Source organism: Bemisia tabaci, chromosome 5 (genome assembly GCF_918797505.1).
Source record: "Bemisia tabaci chromosome 5, PGI_BMITA_v3".
Taxonomy (NCBI): domain Eukaryota; kingdom Metazoa; phylum Arthropoda; class Insecta; order Hemiptera; family Aleyrodidae; genus Bemisia; species Bemisia tabaci.
The window spans coordinates 44043304-44068967 of NC_092797.1; the positions used below are offsets into that span (position 1 = coordinate 44043304).

Sequence of the window (25664 nt, forward strand, 5' to 3'; positions counted from 1 at the left end):
AATCGTCAACGTGTCAACAGCCAACGCTCCGAAATCTCATCCAGAGAAAACATACATACGATCTCATCATCATCCATCTTATGATCTCATTCTCACGTGTGTTTTGTTGAGGTTATGTTGTGACACAGTGTTAAAAATTCTACCAAATTTTTTCATTGCGCCCTCAAAGTAACAGTATTTTTTACATTCACGTGTTCAATTAGCTGACTACCCTCAGAATACACACTCATTGCTGCTACCACCTTCAATTGTTTCTCTAACACGTAAGCATTCATTTGCAGTGATAAGATGTTTCGCTACATCTGTCCTTGCACTCCTTGCCGTCCGAGCATTACATACTGAATCTGCACTAAAATGATGACTCTAAGTACACAGAGTCTTCTATGGTCGTATATCAAAGTGTCAATTACGAAAATCACATTAGCCAGTCATTAAAGCCAGATGTACTTCATCTGTGATAGGTGTTGTGACACTCATAGCTCACCCTGTCTAATGAGTTGGCAGTTGTTTACTTACTTCCCGTCAGCTACACTGCTGCCCTAATATTAACCAAGAGTCACTTCGCTCGATGACACATAGCTAGCAATTGTCAACCTAATTGTTGGTAGGTTTAGTAAAGAATTACCACCAAATACATACCAAGAAGTAGAAAAATCATTTGAAGTGCCTCGCACTCTCTCTCCTGTAGACAAGAGCAACACTCCAAGGAAACATCAATGTATCCCAAAGTGTGACAGTGCAGAAGCTGCTTGCCATTGAACGGTGGCAGAAGAATATTCTTAGCGCCCCTGAGGCTATTCGATGTTTTCTTGGATGTCAGTGTTGTCTATGTGCTACTTTTGAGACATATATTTGCTATTTTTAATGAAGCAAAGAACTTACAGATGAATGAGGTACCGTTGCTGTACTTAGGTTTATTCAAATACCAGAGGGTATCTGATGATGAAAGTTGCAGACCATGAACCAAGTAGTTTCATGAAAGAATAGCAGATTGAATAAGAAAGATGTTGTCCTAGCTGCGCTCACACGTATGATGGTCTGACTGCAAGGGCTGTTGTAAAGTTCTCTGAATAAAATTTGTATGTCTTAATCATAATGTACTTATTAAAATCAGGAGTCTAACGCAAAGACTCAAAGAAATTCTTATTATTGTATCATCATATGAATCAATGATGGCAGATGACAGATTTTTTTTTTTTTTTTTTTTTTTTTTCATACGTACAATTAACGCAAAATGAAACCCTTGAAGCATGTAGTGCAGATTATAAAGCTGTCTACTAGGAACTCTCAACCCGAATGAATTTTTTTCAACAAGTCATGAAAAAGCACCTTTACTGAACCTAAGAACATTTGCAAAATTATTATCGGAGTGTTTTCTGTCTGCAGGTTTAAGCAAGTAGGAGAATTGCAGTTTCCAACTTCAAACAGTAACAAATATTGATACTAAGTAAAGCTACAATGTCTAGTACAATTCATCTTCAATTGATGAATACGACTTATTGCAGCAAGCATCTCATTAATATCTACTTTTTTTTTTGTTTACAGAAGTTAAGACCCACTGCCACTCTCCTGCCATGATGAAATCTTCCTTCCACTGTGTGATATTTTCTTCTACTGAAACGCTGAGCTACATCTCTCCAATTGTCTCAAGTATCAACTTTCACTGCGAACAGTTTTCACCAACAAGAGGAACCTAGCAACCTTTTGAATAAATCGTCCTGTGAAATCACCTTCAAAATTTTGTAAGGGCACTTTTTACTTAATGCCTCCTTAAATTTTTTGTGTCTTGTTTTGCTTTTTTCCTTATATGTCTTGCTGACTGTCAGCACTTCAGCCCTTGATTACTCAGAATTTGTGCTGCCTGTAGGGTTTATTGTAAAAACTATAACCGTACATAATTCAAAAGAATATATTCTTCATAATTTTATCCTTTTCCAAAATGAAAAATATTGGCCTTGAAAGAGTGAAGGAGCTGCAAAAACATGTTGACAGAATCCGAAACATTTGTATTATGGCCCATGTTGACCATGGAAAAACAACCTTAGCTGACTCCCTTGTGGCTAGCAATGGTATCATTTCTCAGAAATTAGTCGGAAAGTTGAGGTATATGGACAGTCGGGTTGATGAGCAAGAACGCGGAATTACTATGAAAAGCAGCTCCATAGCTTTGTATTACTTAAAAGATGAAAAAGATTATTTAATTAATTTAATAGATTCACCTGGTCATGTTGACTTTTCATCCGAAGTTTCTACCGCTGTCAGAATTTGTGATGGAGCCATAATACTAGTAGATGTTCTTGAAGGAGTGTGTCCGCAGACCAAAGTTTCGTTGAAACAAGCATGGTTAGAAAATATTAAACCAGTGTTAGTATTCAATAAAATAGACCGGCTAATATTAGAGAGGCAATTGACGCCTTTAGACGCCTATATTCATCTCACCCAAGTTTTAGAACAAGTAAATGCAGTAATTGGAGAATTGTTCACCTCTGATGTTCTCTTGAAAGAAGACGAACAACCTAAAAGTGCAACGGAGTCTGGAGATATGTATGCCAATTGGAGCTCAGGACTTGACGCTGCTGATGATTCGGAGTGTTACTTTTCCCCAGACCAAGGAAATGTAATATTTGCTAGTGCCATCGATGGTTGGGGATTCAGTGTTAAGAAGTTTGCCAAATTATATTCTCAGAAACTAGGTATCGACGAATCTCAGTTGCAACAGGGTATATGGGGAGATTATTACTTAAATAAGAAAACCATGCAAATAGTCAAAGGAGCGCAGGAAAAAGCAAAGAAACCTCTATTTGTCCAGTTTATTTTTGAAAATATTTGGTCACTATATGATACAATTCTCATCCGCAAAGACACAGATAAATTGTTAAAAATTGTTGAAAGTCTGAATTTGGAGATGAAGCAGCGAGATTTGCGGCAGACTGATGCAAGAGCGAAACTTCAAATAGTGTTCAGTCAGTGGTTACCTCTTGCTGAGGCTGTATTGAGCATGGTCTGCACTGAATGTCCAGCCCCGAATGAATTATCTGACAAAAAGGTTGAGAAACTTCTGTCCTCATCAAATCAGCCTTTCCAGAACTTACCACCTCAAAGTCAAGCTCTGAAGTCAGAGTTTTTGAAATGTTCCAGCAGTGATGAAACGCCTCTTGTGATATTTGTCTCCAAAATGTTTCCTGTAGAAAGGAAATGTTTACCTGTAAACAAGCAGCAGCCTCTTACAATGGAAGAAATCGCTCGTAGAAGAGAACTTATAGCCAAAGCAAAGTTAGCCAGAGAGGCTGGAATCACTCCTAGCACAGAAAAAAAGGAGCCTGAAAAAACTGATGGATCCGAAACTGCAAACAGCAAATTAGCATCAGTTGCCAGTGATAAAGAAACTGTGGTTTCTGCAGAAAAAGTTGAAGAATCTGAACATGTATTTGTGGCTTTCGCTCGAGTTTATTGTGGCTGCGCACGGAAAGGTGCAGAGGTGTTTGTCCTAGGCCCTAAGCACAATCCAGCACTTGCCTTGAAAATGGCAGAAATGGGTCATGTTATAGATGATAAATTAACGCTACAAAATCTTTCCCAAGGTCAACATATTATGCGTGCGAAACTTTCCGATCTATACTTACTTATGGGAAGAGAACTTGAGAGTCTTGATGAAGTGCCTGCTGGTAATGTCTTTGGGATTGGAGGTCTTGAAGACTACATCGTAAAAACGGGTACTTTGTCCACAGAATTAGCTTGTCCGGCTTTTAGTGAGTTAAATCTAATGGCAGTCCCAATCTTGAGAGTAGCAGTTGAGCCTGTCCACCCTGCAGAGTTACCAAAACTTATGAAAGGTCTGAAAATCCTAAATCAGGCTGATGCGTGTGTCCAAGTCATCATTCAAGAAACAGGTGAACATGTGCTTGTTACTGCCGGAGAAGTGCATCTCCAGCGATGTATTGATGATTTGGAGCAACGGTATGCAAAAATTAAAGTTCGTGCCTCTGAACCAATCGTCCCATTCCGTGAAACCATAGTTCCTCCACCCTCAGTAGATATGGTAAATGAAGCTATCACACCTTCTCAACCACAACCTATGAAAAAAGAAGGTGACAAAGATGGAACTAGTGAATTGATAACGATGAAAACAGCTAATTCTCAATCAACCATCATCCTCAAAGCTGTGCCTTTACCTCAAGATGTTACGAAATTTTTAGAAAACAATTCAGAGTTAATAAAAATTATCTATAAGTCAACTAGTATCGAAAAGAAATCTGTCTCAGAATCATTGGTTACAGACGAAATGAATCTTATGAATCTAGAAGAAAAAGATTTGCTATTGGATGAGAAAACAGCAAGCACTGTTAAGTCCTTCAAAGAAAAATTAAGAGGTATGTTTAAAGAGGCTGGAGAACCTTGGAGTGAAAATTCAGTCGATGAAATCTGGAGTTTTGGTCCTCGGTGTTGTGGACCCAACATTCTTGTCAATCAGATTTCCAGCTATAAAGAACGTTCTATCTGGGAAAAAGTGGAAGCTCACCAATCCAATCCATTAACCGAGTATGATAGTAGTTTCATCGGTGGTTTTCAGCTTGCAACTTTGGCAGGACCTCTGTGTGAAGAACCCATGATGGGCGTCGCATTTGTAGTTCAAGACTGGACTGTAGATTTCAGTGAATTCCGTCCCACAAATTTGGCTTTTGGTCCACTATCTGGTCAAATAATGTCCGCCGTAAAAGACGGTTGTCGTAAAGCATTTCAAGCTCAGCCTCAGCGTTTAATGGCAGCAATGTACAGTTGTTCGATCCTTGTGAGTGCGGAAGTGTTAGGAAAAATGTATGGAGTTCTAGGTAAACGGCATGGTAGGGTTCTGCATGGTGACCTAAGTGAGGGCTCCTCATCTTTTAATGTAACTGCTGTACTTCCCGTTGTAGAAAGTTTTTCCTTCGCTCCTGAAATACGTAGGCAGACCTCTGGTTTAGCGAGCCCTCAGTTAGTCTTCAGTCACTGGGAAGTCATTGATATTGATCCTTTTTGGGAACCTAGCACAATGGAAGAATATCTGCATTATGGAGAGAAGGCAGATTCTGAAAATAGGGCTCGTATCTATATGAATGCTGTCCGAAAACGCAAAGGGCTCTCAATCTCTGAAAAGTTAGTTGAACATGCTGAAAAGCAAAGAACATTGTCGAAAAACAAATGAAAAATTGATTTTAAATGTATTCTTAGATATAGCTTCAATTTTAAGTTTTGTTAAATGCTGCCTAGTACATTCATTGTTTAGTTTTTAATAAAATAAGGGTTCAACCTACTTTTATTTTTTTATTATTTTATCCCTTTTCCTCTACATTTACAAATAGTGACAAAAATTCATTGATAACTGATCCATTTTATAAAAATTAGCCCAGATATATTTACCAATTGAGATGGGTGTGACCTTTGCGCTTATGCAGAAGTGTCTCTTATATGTCTTGATTCCCTCCCTCTCTTCAGAAAGATTCTCAAGATTATAAGACTGTCCCTACAATTCTCAGGGTCTGCTCATAAAATCGGATTTTTGACTCCCTTTTTCCTCCCTTATCGCACTTATAACAAAACTCTGCACCCCTCCCCCCACTCCAAAAAATAATGTATCTAATGCTTGCAGTTCGAACCCCTTTTCCTAACATCAGCAATCTGTGATTAATTTCAGTTTCAAAATTGCTACCTCGCATTTACTTTTCATTTTAGATTTTTGAAATTCAATTTTAAGTTAAAGTTTCACTATCAGCATCATACTTTTATCATAATAGTTTGGTCTGAATTTATTCGGTATAAGTAAGAAATTTTTTTCGAGTGATCATTGCTTTCGCAGTTTTATTCCACTGTTAACAAAACTGGAGCAAAATTTATTAACTGACAATGTTTTACCTTGCGAATTTACATTTTGCTAGTTTAACCAGCTGTGAAAGACCCTCCTGCAACCTAATTATTACTTATTCTTACTTCATAAAGCGGGTAAACGGCCCATTAACTAATTCTACTCTCAATTTGTGGTGAACCATAAATTATTTACCGGTGCTCAGAGTTGCTAAAAGAAATTTCATCGAATGAAATATCGTGAAATTTCTTTTTTCCTCATGAAATTTCTTTTGACCGACAAAATGTCAAACATTTTCTCTCAGATTCAAGAAAAAGTAAAATACCTACCTACTTACTGATCTCAAAATCTAGCTCTTCAAAGTTCAACAATACAGGTACTCTACTTATGTATCAAATATTTCCTATTTAAAAAAAGAAATACGTCAGCGAAGGAAACTGTTAATTCCTTAAAAATCATTTAAATTGTTTCAAGGATAGTTTAAGATCCCTCCCTCCCTTTAGTACCAAGAAATAAGGTGAAACTATTAGGGGGTAGGTACTAGAATTCTTTATAGTCAAGAAATTTGTTTTAATTGTTCCAAGTATGAAAGCTAACGTTTTACTTTATCCGTAAAATTTATTTTGGTGTTCAACCAGTATGACTGTGTATTCAACCAAAATTTGAGAAAAAAAATTAAAATTATGTTTTTGCTGTTTTACTCAACTTTCTGGACATTTCTAAAGTTCCCTTTCACAGTTTACCACGTGTGTATGAAGAGACTCAAGGAGATTCATAAGTTTCTAGGGTTTAATCCTGAATTCTGTGTGTTAAATGAAATTTCTTGAAATTTCCTCACGAAATTTCTTTTTATAAGCTTTCACGAAATTTCTTAACTCTGCCGGTGCTAGCCTGCTAGCAGGGAAATAAAAGAGCGACGTTTTACATTTGCGCGCCACTGAAACTACTTTTTGATTGGTCGGCAACTTTTTCGAGACACCATAGTTGCCAAATGGAAAACATACGAGGCTTTGAATTTTGAATTATTTTGAATCATCAAAAGTGAGTGTTACTTTTATTGCCACTCGATATTTTGCTAGAGCCCTCTTCATTCGCCGAATCCAGATGTTCAAACATTTTCGTTTTCCCTCTCAGAATGTGAAAATCAGTGAAAATGTTCGACTACAAATGAAGTCCCTAAGCAGCTGTAATGCTGTTCGATTTGACAACAACAAAAATAAGGAAACAATAACAATCACATAACAATAGATAGAAAGTTTTAGAGGTTAAATTTGACACTTCTGATAGGTGTTTGAATCAAGTGAGCAAAAGAAATTACATATCAAGAGAAAGTCAGATAATTTTTTTTGCCTACACCTCTCAGCCGCATAGAGCCTTTGCATCTGAATTTTGCTTCAATAATTTCTCTCATACTCCATTTAACTTTAACTGTCAATGCCTTCTTCATTCCCTGTGTTCAATTTCTGATAAGGATGTATATAGCAATCGCTGTATTTTTTATCATACTTTGTGTGATTCATTTTAAAATTTCATCTAAGTGTGCGAGATACGAAGCAATTTGCAATGGGATACCAGGACCCAAGCTGTTGCCTATAATCTGCAATTTTTTTGAACTCAGTTTCAACCCGGAAGGTAAGTACACAGTTCATCTGTTCATATTTTTCAGTAAGAAAATTTGAAACTCAGGATAATACATCCGTTATTTTTACGTAAATTTTAATGAAATTATGTTACCTTGCGTATCATTGAAGAAATCACAGAAAATGTTTTAGAATGAAGTTGATTAGTTCCCTAAAGACAGTGAAATGGGAGCGAATGTAGGTAGGTCTGCATTTGGCATGAAAATATATACACAGAAAAAAAAGAAATTGCTGATTTAACAATTTTGTAATTTAAGGAAAACTATCTAACATGTATCAACGTAGATTATTCAATAGGAAATGCCTGTGGTTAAATTAGATTTCCACTATCGTAAAATGTACTTATGGAACATGTCGGACATATTTTTAACAACTTTGTTAAATTACTTAGCGTTCAATTTTTCTGTGTACTTATAAAGAGGCTTAAACCTAAAACCATCCATGTGCAGAGTAAATATTGAACACTTGTCATTGTACACTAGTTAGTCTGTGATGTAAATCATAAGAAAAATTCAGTAATATAGTTATTTAATGACTAATAAATCTAGGAAAACCAAGTATTGTTACCTGCTCCATGATCACTAAATTTTTATGTTGATTGTGCCCTATTAATCATAACTGTGGCAACAAAAAGGAAATTTGAATATTGCAGAGACTTTTTTCAGGGTAGTTTCAAACTATCTGCAATTATTGTATAAGTGACTTTATTTTCAGGTATCTACAGTCGCTTTCCTGAACTCATCAAAAAGTATGGAAGAGTATTCAGAATTTGGCTTGGACCATCACTACATCTTGTTTACCTCTCAAAACCTGAGGAAATAGAGGTGAGTCCCGAAAAAACCTGTTAGCGAAAGCTTCCATTTCAACATGAATTTTAAAAAAAATTCCAGAAGGAGATACTCAGAGAGTGTAATCAAGTGTGACAGTGATACTTGGCTAGATTGAAGAGCACAGCTCGCTACTACAGTCAGTCTTGCGGCAATGCTTACATGTTTCCAAGAGAACTCATATTCTTCTTTGCCTATTTTAGAATTCCCTGTTTAAATTATAATTTTTCTTGTCCCAAGGGATTTGCTCCATTACCTCCCTCCAAATTGTTTTTCTAACAAAAATTCAAACATGTAAAATAAGGCAACATCAAAAACAATACTTTCCATATAGTATCAAATCGTAATTTTACTTTTCATTGTAAGGACTCAGAGTTATCAGAATGTTTACCCCCTCAGTTTTATAATTATGAAAGTCGTATCGAATGAGGAAAACTTTGAACTTCTCTCTGTTTATTTACCTGCCTAACTCTAAATTTCAACTTCTTCACAGATTATCCTCGGGAGCACTAAGTACATCCACAAAGCTGAAATGTATGAGTATTTCGAACCCTGGCTAGGCAGTGGATTGCTAATAGCAAATGGTCTGTACATTCCCTCGTCTATTTATTTTTTTTTTTTTTCATGTCAATTTTACTTCAGTTTCTGTTAGCTTATTGATTCATTGCACATTTTATTTTTACAACTTTCCTATCAGTACTAAATACTTAATGAAGTCTGAATCAGTTAATAAAATCAGAGAGGTGTCCTGTTCATGATATTGATCCTTCATGAATATGCTCCCTGAAGTTAGATAATCTGCAGATAAAATTTTCGAGAAACTTTGTTGCACTTATTGGATGCCCTTCGGTGCAAATGACCCAAATTGTTACTAAGTAATAAATATATGCTTCATGTTTCAAAAAAACGAAACTGAAAGCTTACTTTCATCATCCTATTCACCTGTTCTTGCCCTAGCACAATAAGTATTTCTTAAATGGAAATTTGGGCTGGAAAATTTAAGTAAAATTTTTACGTAATGGAAAGTCGGTCTTGAGTGAAAAATGATCCGAAAATAATTTATTCCTCCATCCATCGTGTCTTTATGCAAGCACAGATGCATGTATGTTTCTTTGTCAAATCTGGTCTAAAACATTCTTTTATTTCATTTCAGGGCCTGTTTGGTTTAAGAAAAGGAAGCTAATGACATCAGCTTTTCATTTTTCAAACTTGAACAATTTCATCCCTAAGTTTAATACCAACATTAAACTTTTACTCAAAAAATTGGAAGAGCCAGCTGGAGGGGAGAGTTTCAATGTGTATGACTTTCTAACATTGTGTACCTTGGATATAATTGTTGGTTTGTATTGTTTGCACAGTTTTTAATCCTCTCATTTTTTCCTCACAGGTAACTTGTTTTTCCATCGATAGATAAGCACAACAAGATCCCAACCTCTGTTATTTCTGGGTCAAAAAATGTCAACAAAGTCTTAAGTTTCAAATTCCTCTCAAAAGTAAGGGTACTTACGAGGGTCACAGTTGGCCTCATCCGTTAATTTCAAGAAATCGCCAAATTTTGCAGTTGCCTTTATATATTTTTTAGAAATTTTGGGTTTATGGCAATTCTCACTTTTCCTGTCCTCGAAACAAAGATCCTAACTTGGTTGCAAAGGCCGAAACTATAGGAAATTCAAGTTTTTCTATGTGCTCCATCCATTGTAAGTTTCATACCAGTGGCGTGGCGTGCTTTGTGATATATCGATTGATCTACCATTTGAACCTGTGGTAAAGAATCGATTATAAGGGTGTTCGCAGCGAACACCCTAATAATCGATTCTGTACCACAGCTCAAATGGGGAAATATCGATAATCGATCATTCACGCCACGCCACTGTTTCATACTAGGCCTCAAGGTGACGATAGATGTGCTTTGGATAGGTACAGTTGGCTGCCACCTTTCTGCTTCAGACTGCTTCCATTGTTGTCGAGTTTAGACTTTGTCTGGAGGTGGCTACCGGCACCCATGATGTTGTTGGGGACCATTTGAAATGTTTAAGCGTCAGCTGTCAGTGCTGTCACTGTTTGTCCTTTGGTTAAGAATTACTTTTTTCTCCGTGAATATATAGTTTTCTCATTGATTAATTCAATGAAAATTGTATATTCAGAGTTGCAAAATATGACTTGCAGTTTAACTTGTGATCTATAGTAGAAATCTTAATCTAATAATTCCAGAAAAAGTGCATTCAAGCCTCAGCTTTCGTAGAACTTTCCATTTTTTCTTTTCTTTTCTTCTTTTTTTTACATTATTCTCTACTATTTTTTTATTATCCTATTTCCACACCTTTCACCCTTATAAAGCATGAACATGGAATCACTTAAATTTTTAACTCTTCATCTATGTGTTTGTATTTCTTCCAGAGTCAGCAATGAACACTAAAATATATGCCCAGAGTGAGAAAAACAACAGATTCTTGAAAGCAATGGATGAGTAAGTAAATTAATAAATTAGAAAAAAAAGTAATAACTGTAAAATCTACTTTTCCGCCAGCTCTTGTCAATAATGAAATCATTCATAGTTTTGGAAATAACAAGTTAATGGTCAGGCTAGATTCTGTGATAAAAGTAACCCAATCATTCTAATTATCGTTTAGCAAAGATAGTAACTAAGAAGGGCTTTTCAACAAAAAATGTATAATTTTTTTTCTCTACCAAAAATTGTTGATTGAAGTTTTAACATTATCGGCTATAGTTATGAATAATTAATCTGATACATGTACTGGTTTTTGTAAGTCAAAATTCGACAGTTTTTTCCCCCCCTAAGCGTTATGCTTATGCATTTTAGTTACCTACTGTTCTTAAAGACCAAAATGGCTGTTCACGTTTTGTCGTGTCAATTATTAATAAAACTCAAGTTCCGCTCATGAAAATACTCTTTAACCATGATTGCTTTGCCTTGTTTGTAGGGCTGAGTTAGCCATTTTGAAGAGGGGATTTTCCCCTTGGCTTCACTCAGATGGATTTTTCTCAAAATCTTCCATCGGAAAAATGTTCTATGAATCTGTACGCCTCATGCATGATCTTGCTGACTCAATAATCAAAATGCGAAAGATGGAATTATCAGATAAGAAAGAGGAATCGTCCTTTGAAAATAAAAATACTGACAGTATCCTACAAGACCGTAAGTTTTTTTTTACCTCTTTTCTTCTTTTTTTTTTTAAATACCAGGAATCTGTAAGTAACAAGAAGTTGACATTAATTAATTTCAATTCTCTGTTGTTCTTCATTTCCTAGGATAGAGTATTATTGCCCCACTGTGATTGATAATTTGAAGAGCACCAAGTGCATAGAGAAAAAAAAAAGGTGGTAACAAATTGTTTTCTCTGTAACCGAGGTATAGGTGGATACAATGTGGCATCCGTATTCCTGATGTAATCCGAAATTCAAAGTGTAGGTAACGGACCGTAATGTTCGTAGGTCTAGTACAAGACAACATAACATGTAATTTCAGACAATTTTTAAGGGAATACTTATTCGGATAAGCGACACTTTTTTTAAAGGAAAATGGATGATTTAAAAAATCTGTACCCACTTGCATGTGTCATCAACCTTTTTCCAAGAATTCGGAATTACCACCACCTTCCTGTTTTTCTCTATATAGTGAACTTCTTTTAATACAAGGATCAGGTATCTCAACAAATTTTCAGACAACACAGATTTTAGAAATTTATATTTTTGATTTTTAATGCTGACCGCCAGCCTGAAGCTCCAAGCGTTCTAAAATCATGATAAATTCTGTAAAATAGTACATTTTGTCGTTGACTCACTTCCCTTACGTTTAAATTTCATTCACATTTTAGCATTATTTAGATCAGCAGAAAATGTTTAACTTAGGTATCTTGTATTTATTATCATCTCAGGATACAAGAAAAATATTACTTTCCTTGATATGCTTCTGAAATACAACGAGGACGGAGCAGGGTTCTCTGACGTCGACCTCCGATCAGATGTTATGATGTTCATTATGGCCGTAAGTTTTACTCTGCAGTTCATTATGTACCCTAAAAATTCCTAATTTTTTAATCATTGGATACCTTTTGCCTTGGTCTCTTGGCATTCCTGCACAGTCCATTGTCTCGAATTTATGGGAGAAAATATTGATTTATGCATATGAAATTATTTTCAATATCTTATCCCAGGTAAAACAAAAAAATTGGATTCTGAGCGCAAGCAGCAGCAATACTGTAAATATCTACCTGACTTAATAATTATAGAACTTTGCCACATGGCGAGAACAAATTTAAAGTTTAAATGAGGTCAGTTTCTGCATGATCTCCTGACGGTTAGAATAATGATTTGGAACTTGAGGGGAGCAGTCAGAATGTAGATCCTGAAATTTCCTACGAACGTGGGTAAATTTTCATTAAAGATAGTATACATAACTTCGGCGCTGTTTATTTTACTGTATCATCTTTTCCAATTCTCATCTTCTCTTTCAGGGTCATGGAACAACTACATGGTGTCTGTCTTGGGCTATGTATTTGCTGTCTAAAAATCCTAACATCCAAGTAAGTCTGGTCTAAGCACCAAAAGTTGGAAATTATATGTTTGTTTACAGTCTCCTATACTTTTAAGATCACTAAACATGCTACATTAAGGGTATATTAATATTTAATATTTAAACGAAACAAAGAATGTGAAAAGAATGGCTCTCAGCACAAAAATGTAGAGCTGATTGATTTGCTGAAATATTTTGTCTTCTATCATAAACTTTTCATCAAATATAATGAAGGAAACCCAATGTGAATGGTTTATTTTATGTTTGGTTTCACAAACAGAGATCTAAAAGTGCAAAAATTCGGAAGGGTTACCTACATGAAATGGCAATTATTTCCTTATTATTTCTTGACTTTGAGAGGAGAGGTGCATTGATAAAAATACAAATCTTTTAGAATTAGTTTAGGTCAAAACAAAATAAAATTGGTGGTTAAATATGGGAAATTATGCAACTAATATTATTTTAATTTCAACCTGGATTAATTTCATTGGAGCAAAATTCGTCAAAAATCTATTATCGTAGATTTGCATTGTTGCCCAAATTCAGATGGAATACATGTATACAAAACGGCGCATGAAATCTCTGAGTCCCCTGCATGATTTTTATGCAGGATGATACAGAAAGATATGTTTACTGATGAACAATTCTTGTGAGATGTTGTAATCTTACGCGTTGATTTCCCTTTATAAAGTTAATTCAAACATTAGTTAGACACTGAGATTCTGTCACAGTGGTAGAGCAAAAAATGTTGAAAAATGATGGTCAGAGGTGCAGAAAGTTCATAAGAACAAAAATTGGTCAGTCTCAGCCTCCAAATTTCATCATTTTTTGAAAAACCCCTCATGCCCAAAAAATGTCAGAAGTATGTGTTGAGCATTACAGTTTCCTTTAACACACTAGTGTTATCTCTCAATTTCCATTCACAAAACGAAAGAAAGGAAAAAGGCACCCTTTGCTCATGAAATAATTTATAGCCACGCAGGAGACTTTTGAGCTTTAAATGCTTGGCCATTTTTGATCACCTGATGCACCTCTGCTACATCCCTGATGATGGTAAGTTAGTAATTCCATAAGCCCTCTAATTCGAATTTTCCTGTTCCCAGGAAAAAATGTACGAAGAAGTTATATCCGTTTTGGGTCCTGAAGACAGAGATATTGAAATCAATGACCTTCTGGAGTTGAAGTTTACAGAAAGAGTCATAAAAGAAACGTTGCGACACTACCCGTCTGTACCGTTTTATGGCCGGACTGTTCATGAAAATGTTAAATTACCAGGTGAATTATTGTACCCTACATATTATTCTTTTTCTGATTACAGTGATATCTCCACCAAAAAATAATTTTCCACTTCAATTTCTCTGAGTTTTCTCTCCTTTCAAAGCACTTCATCAACACTAATTTATACATTATTTTCTTCATAGCATGTGTGACCTTTCATCTAAAAAGATGTCGTTGATTGATTGCACTTTTAACACACATAAAAGAGGTTGTTCCATCTACCATTGAAACTGGGCCCAGAATGGAATCTCCTCATCTTTTCAGGTATCAAAGGGCATGGTCAGGGACACCCAAAAATGGTTGAATTTTTTCCAAATTCCCCCCTGGGGAGGGGGGGCGGGGGGTTATATGAAAAACGGTTTTTTGGCTATAACTTTTGAACGGTTTGAGATATCGATTTGAACTTTTTTTTAAATGAAAGGTCGTTTAAAGAGCTTTCTTTTAATATATTATGTTTAATAGTTAGGTCAATTTTTGACCAATTTATGGCCTGTCAAAAATTTTCCATGAGTCCAAAATTCAGATTTCTGTAGTTTAGAGCAGCGACGATCGCATGCAGATGAACAAAAAACTGTTCAACTTATAGCCCTCTCTCTGACGGTTAAAATGAGCCCAAGATCATCTTGGGGAAACGATTTGTCTCCGAGTTATGCTTCTTCAAAGTTGGCGCGGCGGGGTCCGCTTCCGCGGGGCAGCGCTCCGGAGTACGATAGTTCACTCCCACCCCCCTCCCGTCATGCCACGCGACGCAAACCGAGGAAGACTACCTTTAATGATCATTTGAACAGATAAATGCACACAATATACGCTATTATGTTGTACAAGTATTATTAAAATTATATTGAAAACGCTCTATAAAATGAGAAGCAATATACCTGGATCCGGCACTGTGGTGTTAATTTGCCGCAAAGAATATATATATTTTTTTTAAATTGGTCCATCTTTCAAGTATAACGCAGGCTTTAAAATTTAATTCAATCCTTGTGCTCACGTCGTAACTATACTGTGGTATTTGTTTTACGGGCGCTATCACAAAAAACCAGCGCCTTCAGCCTTTTTGAACGAGTGCTTCCCTCTCAGAAAAGTCGATTTTGGCTTTTCAGACGACGAAGATGAGGATGAAAATGCGGATCACACTGCCGATGATCCTATGGATTGCGGTGATGATTAATTCGGTGAGATTCCACTCTTCTATTTATTATATTAATATAATTTTAATAATACTTGTGCAACATAATAGCGTATATTGTGTGCATTTATCTGTTCAAATGATCATTAAAGGTAGTCTTCCTCGGTTTGCGTCGCGTGGCATGACGGGAGGGGGGTGGGAGTGAACTATCGTACTCCGGAGCGCTGCCCCGCGGAAGCGGACCCCGCCGCGCCAACTTTGAAGAAGCATAACTCGGAGACAAATCGTTTCCCCAAGATGATCTTGGGCTCATTTTAACCGTCAGAGAGAGGGCTATAAGTTGAACAGTTTTTTGTTCATCTGCATGCGATCGTCGCTGCTCTAAACTACAGAAATCTGATTTTTGGACTCATGGAAAATTTTTGACAGGCCATAAATTGGTCAAAAATTGACCTAACTATTAAACATAATATATTAAAAGAAAGCTCTTTAAACGACCTTTCATTTAAAAAAAAGTTCAAATCGATATCTCAAACCGTTCAAAAGTTATAGCCAAAAAACCGTTTTTCATATAACCCCCTGCCCCCCCTCCCCAGGGGGGAATTTGGAAAAAATTCAACCATTTTTGGGTGTCCCTGACCATGCCCTTTGATACCTGAAAAGATGAGGAGATTTCATTCTGGGCCCAGTTTCAATGGTAGATGGAACAACCTCTTTGGAATTATAAAAACTACTCCAGTTTTTCTACTAATCAAATACCCCCTCCATGTAAATTTCAAAGCATGAGGATAATTTTAATTTTACGAAGTTTTAATTCAGGCTGAGTAATAAATTTCCACTACCTCTATTTTAAAGTCATCAAAAGTTTAAATCAATGTTTCTCAAATGAATTCCTGTATCTAGGATTGCTTTGTCTTCAATTTATCCAATATCTGAACTGTAAGCCATGAATGATAGCTTTCTCATAATTTCATTTACAGGTGGTTATGTCATCCCTGCCAACACAGATGTGGGTATTCTAACTTACTGTCTTCATATGGATCCAGAAATTTATGAAAATCCCAAAGAGTTCAATCCTGATAACTTTTTACCAGAAGTTTGTGCCGCTCGACATCCATATGCATACATTCCATTCAGCGCAGGGCCTCGCAATTGCATTGGTGGGTATTTGGTGTAAAATTCACTGTCATTCACTTATCCATGTAACAGTTAACTTACTCTCTCAAAACAAAAATAAAAAAATATGCCCATCTTAGTTTGCGTTTCCAAAAACATATGTAGTTAAATGTTAAAATCTTCCATGTTTAAGGGACGTATTCTTTGCACCATAATGCTACTTTATGACAAAATTTAGCCTCAAAATCGAGATAAACTGCTTGCATTTTATATTTTAAGAACCTGAGAGAGAGAGCATTGTGACAAAATTTAAGGACTTTGGTGGGTACCTGTACATAGTGCACCTGAAAAAACTTCGAATTTTCGATAGTAAATCAGTACTCCGCATTTGACCTAAAAAAAAAAAACTCTACATACTGACCCAAAACGAAAAAAATCAACAAAATCCCTCCCCTCACAATTTTGCCCTACTGGAAAAGGTCCCATTTTCCATGGACATTCACAACTGACTTTAATTCATTCTGGTTGATAGACCTGTATTGCAATGATGATTGAGAAAACATGGACCATCTTGCCCAAAACATTAGAAGTGCGGCATACTTTATCAAGAAGTCAAAATTATTGACTTTTTATCTTGATGCACCTAAATTAACTGTTAGTCCTCTCTGTTAATCTCATTTCTTGAGCCTCAATGCAGTAGAATTTCGGTGGGTACCCATACAAAACACATCTGAAAAAACTTTGAATTTTTGGTAATGAATCAGTGCTCTGCTCTTGACTGAAAGAAAATCCTACATACTGAAAATTCTAATTTTACCTCAAATTCAAATTACTCACATCATAGTTTCCTTAAAAATTCTGTCACAGTATTTCATGATGGAGCTCAATGGGTGTGTTACAAACTTTTGCTGGAGCAAAAATAAGATTTGTTCCTTACAGATAATGTTTCAAAAATCACAATGAGCGTATTGGCAAAGTTTGAAATGCACTCCTAACTTCACAATCTACGTAAGAAATTTGCGGTATTTTGAGCTTCCCGCTTTAAAAACGATACTACGGCATAGGTGAACATTTCGTTAGAGGAGTTGTTCCACCCAACCCTTTCGCAACAGCAATACCCAACATTGCCACTGCCTCTGCGCGCAAATTGCAATAGGGAGCACAAGGTCAACCAAAGCGGATCTTTATCAACGCGAAGAAATCGTCAATCTAAGCATGCTGGGTTGTTAACAAATGGATAGAATCTCGTCCAGGCATACGGGTTTTGGCGGATTGGTGTCAGCCATATTGTGTGGTGTCCTAGTTCACAGGGGTTGGATAGAAGGACACCTCTAACGAAATGTTCACCTGTGCCATAGTATCGTTTTTGAAGCGAAAAGCTCCAAAAAAATGCAAATTTCTTACGCAGATTGTGAAGTTAGGAGTGCATTTTAGACTTGGTTGATGTGCTCATCGTGATTTTTGAGCCATTTTCATTAAGAAAGAATTCTTATTTTTGCTCTAGCAAATGTTTGCAACAAGCCTATTACAGGTAAAATGTCATTATCTTTCAGTAATATTTCTTCATTTCATAGTTTATTGACGTGATTATGTTTCATTTCTTTTCGTTTAGGTCAAAAGTTTGCAATGCTACAGCTGAAATCAATTTTGTCCTCAATCATTAAGAAGTTTAGAATTTTACCAGCCTCTGATGCGCCAGCTCCATGCCCTGTCACAGTTCTACTTTTCAAGTCCGACACAGGAGTTCATATTCGACTCGAAAAAAGGAATTGAGAGAATTTATTTCATATCAGAAATATCATGTGTGAATATTTCGTCATTGTTAATGTAGCTTTTGATTTAAGAAGGCCATTTTAGTTTTAGTAAGTAAAGAGAAATCTTAGAGTCAGGGAAAAATCTGAAAAATCCAGGAAAGTAAAAAAGAAGAAATTATGGGAACCCTGCACATAACTTGTATCATTAAAATGTATTTGTATTTTTTTATCATTTAGATGCTTCTAATTTTTATAAGCTTCTCTGTTGTGTACTGCTAATTTTGTAACAAAGTGCCAAAAATTCAGGGCTTCCTAATTCTAATTCCTATTTTTTTAAATTTTATTTTTAGAAATTTAATTTAAAAAATGGTCTGCCATTTTTGTTCAATTTTTTTGTGCCTGTAAAATGCACATTTTTTTTGTTACCTCATATTTTATTTTTAAAAAGACTTATCAAAAATGTATTTGTTTATCTGTTTTTTGTTCTGTTTTTTGTATTAACATACCTATCTATACTTTTTTGTTCATCTGTTTTATATGTTTTTGTGATTTCAAATAAATTTTATATTTTATTACATAGATGATTCATTTAGTATTTTGTGTTTTATCTCTAAATACTCAATATAAAAAAATGACTGATGTCATTTGAATTCCAAATTTTTCATCATCTGTTTTACCAGACAAGGAAAAACAATGAGTAAATTAGTTTCAAAAAGGTACACCTATATTCAGCATCAATGAGGCATTGAAAATTTCTTATAAAAAAATGTTGGCGGTTTAATGAAGAATTCAGAGTCAGGTTCAAAAATGATCTTCAGGTACTTCAGCTGCCAAAGTAACTTTCAGATAAACCAAGCTACACTGATAAGGACCTATTCACATTTTTGTCAGAATAAGTCCCATGAAAGATCTCAAAAGTAGAGATTTTTTTTACTCATCAATGGGCGTATGATTTAAGTAGGTACATAACAAATTTGCGTAAAACCATAAACCAAATTCACAAATAATTTCAATGTAATATTCGCAATCGTTCAGGAATGAATGAATAAATTTGCAAGCTGAGTGTAACGTTCTAACGCAACGAAGCCCCTCTGACTCTCATCCCTTCATTTATCGTTCTAGGACCTTGTCGCAATAGCGAATGACCCGCACGACTGTACGTACAGGTCATAGGATGCTGCGCTGTGGGCTGTGGAATACAGGTGTCGAAGGTCCCCCCCCTCCCCCTCACTACCCTTGCTTTTTGCTCCTGTTGTTAGTCCGTCATTATCATCGGAGCGATGACTCACCAACGACTTGTAACGGCGCGCTGCGCTGCGTGTATCATCGTCTCTGTTGTGAGAGAAATAAAACGCCTTCAACTGAATGTATATGCAACATTGACTTCCATCGGATATGAATACCTAGTTGCATTATTGCCAGGCTCAGGCGTTACCGTATACTCCGCGTTCCGTCCCGTTCCTTTTGTACTCAGTGGCGTGGCGTGAATCGCGATATATCGATTGTTATGCCATTTAAACCTATGGAAAAAGATCGATTGTCAGGGCGTTTGCAGCGAACACCTTAGTAATCGATTCTTTACTATAGCTTCAAATGGCGATATATCGATAATCGATCCTTCACGCCACGCCACTGTTTGTACATAAGCTAAATGCGATGATCCATTTTGATTACCTACATGATGAGTACAACCCTTTTCAAGGAAAATAGGATTCAGAAATGAAAAGGGCACGGAGTGAATTTTTCTAACTTTAAAAGAATAACCGTAATTTCATTTTTGGCATGATGAACCTTTCACAGCTGATACTCAAATCTTTAAACTACCTATCTGATTTCATTGGCTATACCATTAATTCATTTTCTCTTCTTCTTGTTTTGGTCCTTTGACTTATTCAGAAATAAATATTCATCTAATTGATGTCAAAAGTACAGAAAAAAAGAAAATAATTGCGTGTCCCCATTGCAATGTTTCAAAATCGACAATTATGTTTCATTTTAAAAGGAAGTGAAAGCAAAATATGTTTTGCTAAAATCATCGGTGGACATACCTTGATAAAATACCATTTATTCAAATACATCCGCAAAACTTTTCAAGGAGCCATATATACCTATTCTGTTTCATTTCCATACGCAAAAAATTTCATGGAAAATTGATGATTACACTAAAAATAAATAAAAGGAACTAAAATCAACAACAAAATACAAACAAAATAATAAAAATAAAGAGTGGTATAAAAATCTTTCATGAGAAAAAAACACTAAAAATTGGCCCAAATACTGTATGTAACAAGGTGGAGAAATGGTGCTGGGTCCACAACATTTCGCGGGGAAATCAAAGCCAAGAAGTTCCAAAAAGTTAGAGTTAAAAAAATTTATTTTTGACTCTAATTATGATTTTCGGAACTTCTTGGCTTTGATTTCCCCGCGAAATGGTGTGGACCCAGCACAATTTCTCTACCCTATAACATAAAAATCTTATTATGACAAAAACACATCAAAGTCGTCTCGAGCGAATTACACGCTCGTTCTCAACTGGAACAAAAGCTATAAATTAACAATTAATACAAGGAGATTTGCTAAGAAATGTTGCATTAATTAGCTTGTAAGATTAGTCATTCCATTGAACATGTGCTCCGAACTAGATAGGACACAACAATCCCAATATCAAAACTTGGCAGTTTTGAAAACGCCTTCAATTAGGGCGTGATACCTCACGCATTCCGGAGAGCACGAATAGTTGTATCATTGCGCCTTACCGACGTGACGGAAAATTAAAATGGAAGCAGCCTCCACGCGCGCCGAACTTGACGGTTTTCTTTCGACATTTTTGCAGTTGTGACCACATAATGTGAGCTGAAGCTAGGATTTTTTTCATTGAATGAGTGATTTTCATACGAGGATTACCAGTCAACAAATAATAAGAAATTGAACGAAATAATAAGAACTCACATCAACAATAAATTGGACGTATTTATATCAAACGGAACTAAGTGCCATAGGGGGAGGATAGGAAGGGGGGGGGGGGGCTTGGATTGGCGGGTGTTGCGGAACGCGATGCTAGTCCGTTCTATACTCGCAATGCTTTTCCATGGCGCTTAGCTCCGTTTGACAGAACGCGCTGTCTGGGATTCTAAAATCCTCAAAAGGAACTCAATTTGGCTCTTAGTTCTGTTTAACAACAATACAGGAAAACTTAGTAGAAAAGTGTATGAAGCTTAGGTAGACCAAAGAAACATTCAGGGCGTTTTGCAAAATTTACAACTTCATTCTTAATCGGAACACAAACCATAAATAAGTAATTGAAACAATGAGATGGGTGCAGAACTCTTGCATTAGCCCGTAAGATCAGTCACTCCATTAATCTTGAGTTCCTAACAAGATGCGACACAACAATCTAAATAGGTACCTATCGAAACTTGACAGTTTTGAAAACGCCTTCGATTAGGCCGTGATACCTCACGCATTCCGGAGTGTACGAATAGTTGTATCTTTGCGCCTTACCGACGTGACGGAAAATTAAAATTGAAGCAGCCTCCATGCGCGCAGATCTTGACTGTTTTCTTTTGAAATTTTTGCAGCTGTGCCCGCTTAATGTATGCTGAAGCCAGGATTTTTTCATTGAATGAGTAATTTTCATAAGAGGATTAACAGTCAACAAATAATAATAAATTGAACGAAATAATAAGAACTCACATCAAAAATAAGTTACAAGAAAACTCGGTGAAAAATATGTATGAAGCCTAAATAGACCAAAGAAACATTCATGACGTTTTGCAAAACTTGCACCTTCATTCTTAATCGGAACAAAAACTAAATGAATAATTGAAACAAGGAGATGGGTGCAGAACTGTTGCATTGGGTCGTAAGACCATGGTCTTACGAATGAACTTGCGAATGAGCTTACAAATGATATTACGATCTTGGAATTACTAGCTGCAGTCATTTCATTGATCTTGTGCTCCGAACTTTATGTAAATCAACAATCCCAAAATCGAAATTTAGCGGTTTCGAAAACGCCTTCAATTAGGGCGTGATACCTCAAGCATTACGGAGAGTACGAATAGTTGTATCGTTGCGCCTTTCTAAAGCAACGGAAGATCAAAATTGAGGCCAGCCGTGTCGGTTTTCCTTTGATATTTTTGGAGTTGTAACCACAGAGTTGAAGTGTGCTCAAGCTAGGATCGAAATTAGAAAAGGGTAATTTTTACAGGAAGATTAAGTAAAAAATAATCAACCTATAAGAAATAAAAATAAATAATAGGAACTCAAATCAACAGTAAAATACAAGGAAATAAAGTGAAAAACTTTCATATTTTTTTTTTTCTTTTTTGAAGATGACAACACTTTCTCTATCCGCAAGGGGAGCAAGAAAGTAAAAACATGTATGAATAGCTTATGTAGAACAAAAAAACATCCACATCGTTTCGAGCAAATTACACGCTCATTCTAAACTGGAACAAAAGCTGGAGATAAAAAATTAAAACAAGGAGATTTGCGAGGAATTGTTGCATTAGCTTGTAAAATTAGTCATTCCCTTTCTTTTGTGCTCCGGACTAGATGAAACAAAACTATCCCAATATCGAAACTTGGCAGTTTCGAAAACGCCTTCAATTGTAGCGTGATACCTTCCGCATTCCGGAGAGCACGAATAGTTGTATTGTTGCGCCTTTCCAATGCGACGGAAGATTAAAATTGAATTAGCCTTCACGTTGGCCTCGTCAGTTTTACTTTGACACATTTGCAGTCATTACACTAACTGTATGTCAATGGAATTTTAAGAGCTTAAAAGTACATATCCGGAGTTTAAAAGAAACTAAACCGAATTTAAGGCCTTTATACAGACCAAAACAAAAATCCGAGCAAAATCACAATCGAGGTGAACGCCGCACTCACACCGGCGCATGGTGGATCGAATCAATTAAATAGGTCGGACGTGAAATTTTTGACAAAAACTGCAATTTTCGATGTTAATTTCGTCACATTTTAAATTTTAAGGGGTTTTCTAAAAAGAAAACCTTACAAGGGAACCAGTGGAACAACTTTTAGAACCATAAAGTTTTGTACAAACTGAGATATAAGCGTTTAAAGGTTCCAAATTTTGTCCAACGACCTCTCCTATTGACTCGATCCTTTGTGCGGCCCCGCCACTAATGGAGGGTTAAAATTTGCTCAAGCTAGGATTGTACTCAGCACGTAGGTAATTTTTATAACGGAGAACACAAAGAAAAAAAACAGCATCGGCGAAAATGTGCGGAATTATTAATATGTTTGCAAAAATTTTACGAGAGCTAGAAGCATTACGCACAGCTCGTCGTATTTCATGATCCTGATTTGGAATTTTACGAGCAAATTGTTAGGATTTTGCGACGAGTTTCATGCACTGCCAAAAAGTTGTACACCTCTATACTTCTTTAGTACTGTTTCGAACATTTACAATGGTGGTTTGGGTGACGTCGCTTCGTTTTGTAGTGGGTCATCATTCATCAGCAGTGGAGTGAGTAAAGAAATTGACCGTTTAATTTTGGACATTACATAGTTTGTCATATGATATGGGTTGCGTGCTGTAGGACATTAAAAGCGTCACCACCACGTCATTTCCAAATAGATTTTTCATGGGAACTTGCGATAGCATCCTAGAGAGGTTCGATTGGTCTTTTAGTTTAGAGAATCAGGAGGAAGGAAGTGGGTGAGCTAAAATTGCAGGTTTTGATTTTCATGTCAAGTTACCCGCACTTTTTCCGTAGAAATATTCAAGTATTCTTGATATATTTGTATCATTAAGGGGTCCTTCTCAAAAAGCTGAAGCGGTAACAGCTGTTGCCAAATTTCATCGGACAATTTTTTTCCCAAAGGAAGGGTTGCACCGATTCTCCCGAAAATTACAAGGGAATTGTTTTATTCCATTTATGTGCGTAGTTCCTTGACACTTATAAGAGAGTCGGTAGGATTGTATTCTTGTGAAAAAATATATCATCGAAGGAAATTTGGCACGAACTGATATCCTTTGGTTTCCTTTCCAGAAACACTACCCACTCAACCCGCGAGTCATCCGAGAAAGATATTTTAAGATCGACCTGCTGCTTCAGAGTAACAGTCCAGCCTAGCGAGGTGCAAACGTGGGGAGCGGTGGAGGGGGTTGTCACTGTGGCTTTTCCTCCGGAGAAACAAAAGCCCAAAATAGAAAAAGTTTTTCTTGTGAACAAACAGGTTCTTCTCGTGGCAAGACTGCACTCTGATCAAAAGAGAAACCTTCATAATCATTCCGACTAGCTTGCCCTCGATTGAGGACTTGGAAATTGTCGACACAAACAGATTATCGTATAAGGGTTGTCATCCTAGCCATATTGGTGCACTGATATAAAATTTCCAGAAAACTTGATCATACTCGAGCTTTAATAAACTTGGAAGAAATTTCGGTTAAAATTTGAAGGCTAAACATTCTATTTCTGCACGAGTGACGGAATTTTCTTAAAAGTGCCACCAAAAATGCAGATACGTCCTTGCCCCAGAGGAGTGAAGATCCATGAAAGAATGAGGCTCTAAATATTTTTCTCCTCAATATTTTCACGAACCTGGGTATTATAATAAGCATTAATGAAATAACAAAACGAGGACTGTGTGACCTAATTAAAATTTAGAGGTTCAATTTTCACCTATACAGTCCCCGTGGAAACTCCTTCAGTTTCAATTTTGTTTATTGATGTAATTGAGACCGTAGGAAATTTGATTCCATGACCTTGATCAGTAAGAGTCGTTGTCGGGCCAGGTCGGAAGGCACATTGTGGTTGTTTGATAAGGGACAGGGATAATTCCAATGCTATGAAAATAATTGTCCAGCTTAGTGATAGTGTGTCCGCAAATCGCACTATTTTGCAACGCTGGTAAAATGCTGCGCGGATGGGCAGAAGTTCAAGGTTTGCCATGGTCAACGAAATTGTATACACGATGCAGGCATTCTTTGTGTACACACATTTAGAGCGAGTTACGGCTGTCAGAAAACAAAAACGCCTGCAATTTATTGCGTATGCAACACGGATATGCGTCAAGCACGAATAGTTGTATTATGTAGGGATTGCCATTGAAAAGCAGCTGCGCTTTCAATTTCTTCCGCTTCTGATCATAGTACGTGTTACGTCGTTGTGCGTAAAACATGTAAGTGATGCAGTCAATTTTTTACTGACTATAGGCAAAATTTTGTCCTTCAAAATTAATTAATTAATTATTGCATCAATCAGTTATTAATCAGTTGGAATTCTCAACCAGGATTTTGATAGGAATATCACCCAATGCTCATCTCTTGCTGGAAAGATGCAAGCTGGTAGGTAGACAGCTACGCTTTCGACGTCATATGCATCTAATTATATTTAAGTCTGTTGTTATTAGACCTTTTTCAATCATCCTCATATCCCCTCTATCCCTGAGTGATTTGGATATTACTTTAATATACGTTATAAAAACGTATCGGCAAAAGTGGGTGACATTTATAGTACAAAGCCATAAGTATCGTGTGCGGAGGTGGCGATAGTTCTTTCTAGAATTCAAGAAAC

The 25664-nt window shown here is 36.3% G+C and overlaps 2 protein-coding genes across 3 annotated transcripts; both read left to right on the forward strand.

Moving 5' to 3' along the window:
- The first annotated feature begins 73 nt into the window (after positions 1 to 73).
- Positions 74 to 5290, forward strand: LOC109031821 (elongation factor-like GTPase 1). 2 transcript variants are annotated; one of them, XM_019043599.2, is made up of 2 exons: positions 74 to 263; positions 1546 to 5290. In XM_019043599.2, the coding sequence occupies exon 2, from the start codon at positions 1940 to 1942 to the stop codon at positions 5180 to 5182; it is 3243 nt and encodes a 1080-aa protein (XP_018899144.2). In that variant the 5' UTR covers positions 74 to 263; positions 1546 to 1939; the 3' UTR covers positions 5183 to 5290. The 2 variants fall into 2 exon arrangements, with proteins under 2 accessions (XP_018899144.2, XP_072156883.1); XM_072300782.1 differs by lacking the exon at positions 74 to 263 and adding an exon at positions 372 to 604.
- Positions 5291 to 7090: 1800 nt separating this feature from the next.
- Positions 7091 to 18701, forward strand: LOC109032725 (cytochrome P450 4C1). Its single transcript, XM_019045005.2, has 11 exons — positions 7091 to 7471; positions 8194 to 8303; positions 8800 to 8890; positions 9460 to 9645; positions 10704 to 10773; positions 11249 to 11463; positions 12203 to 12312; positions 12782 to 12850; positions 13944 to 14115; positions 16228 to 16407; positions 17976 to 18701. Exons 1-11 carry the CDS (start codon positions 7312 to 7314, stop codon positions 18134 to 18136), a joined length of 1524 nt encoding a protein of 507 aa, XP_018900550.2. The 5' UTR covers positions 7091 to 7311; the 3' UTR covers positions 18137 to 18701.
- The last annotated feature ends 6963 nt before the right edge of the window (positions 18702 to 25664 follow it).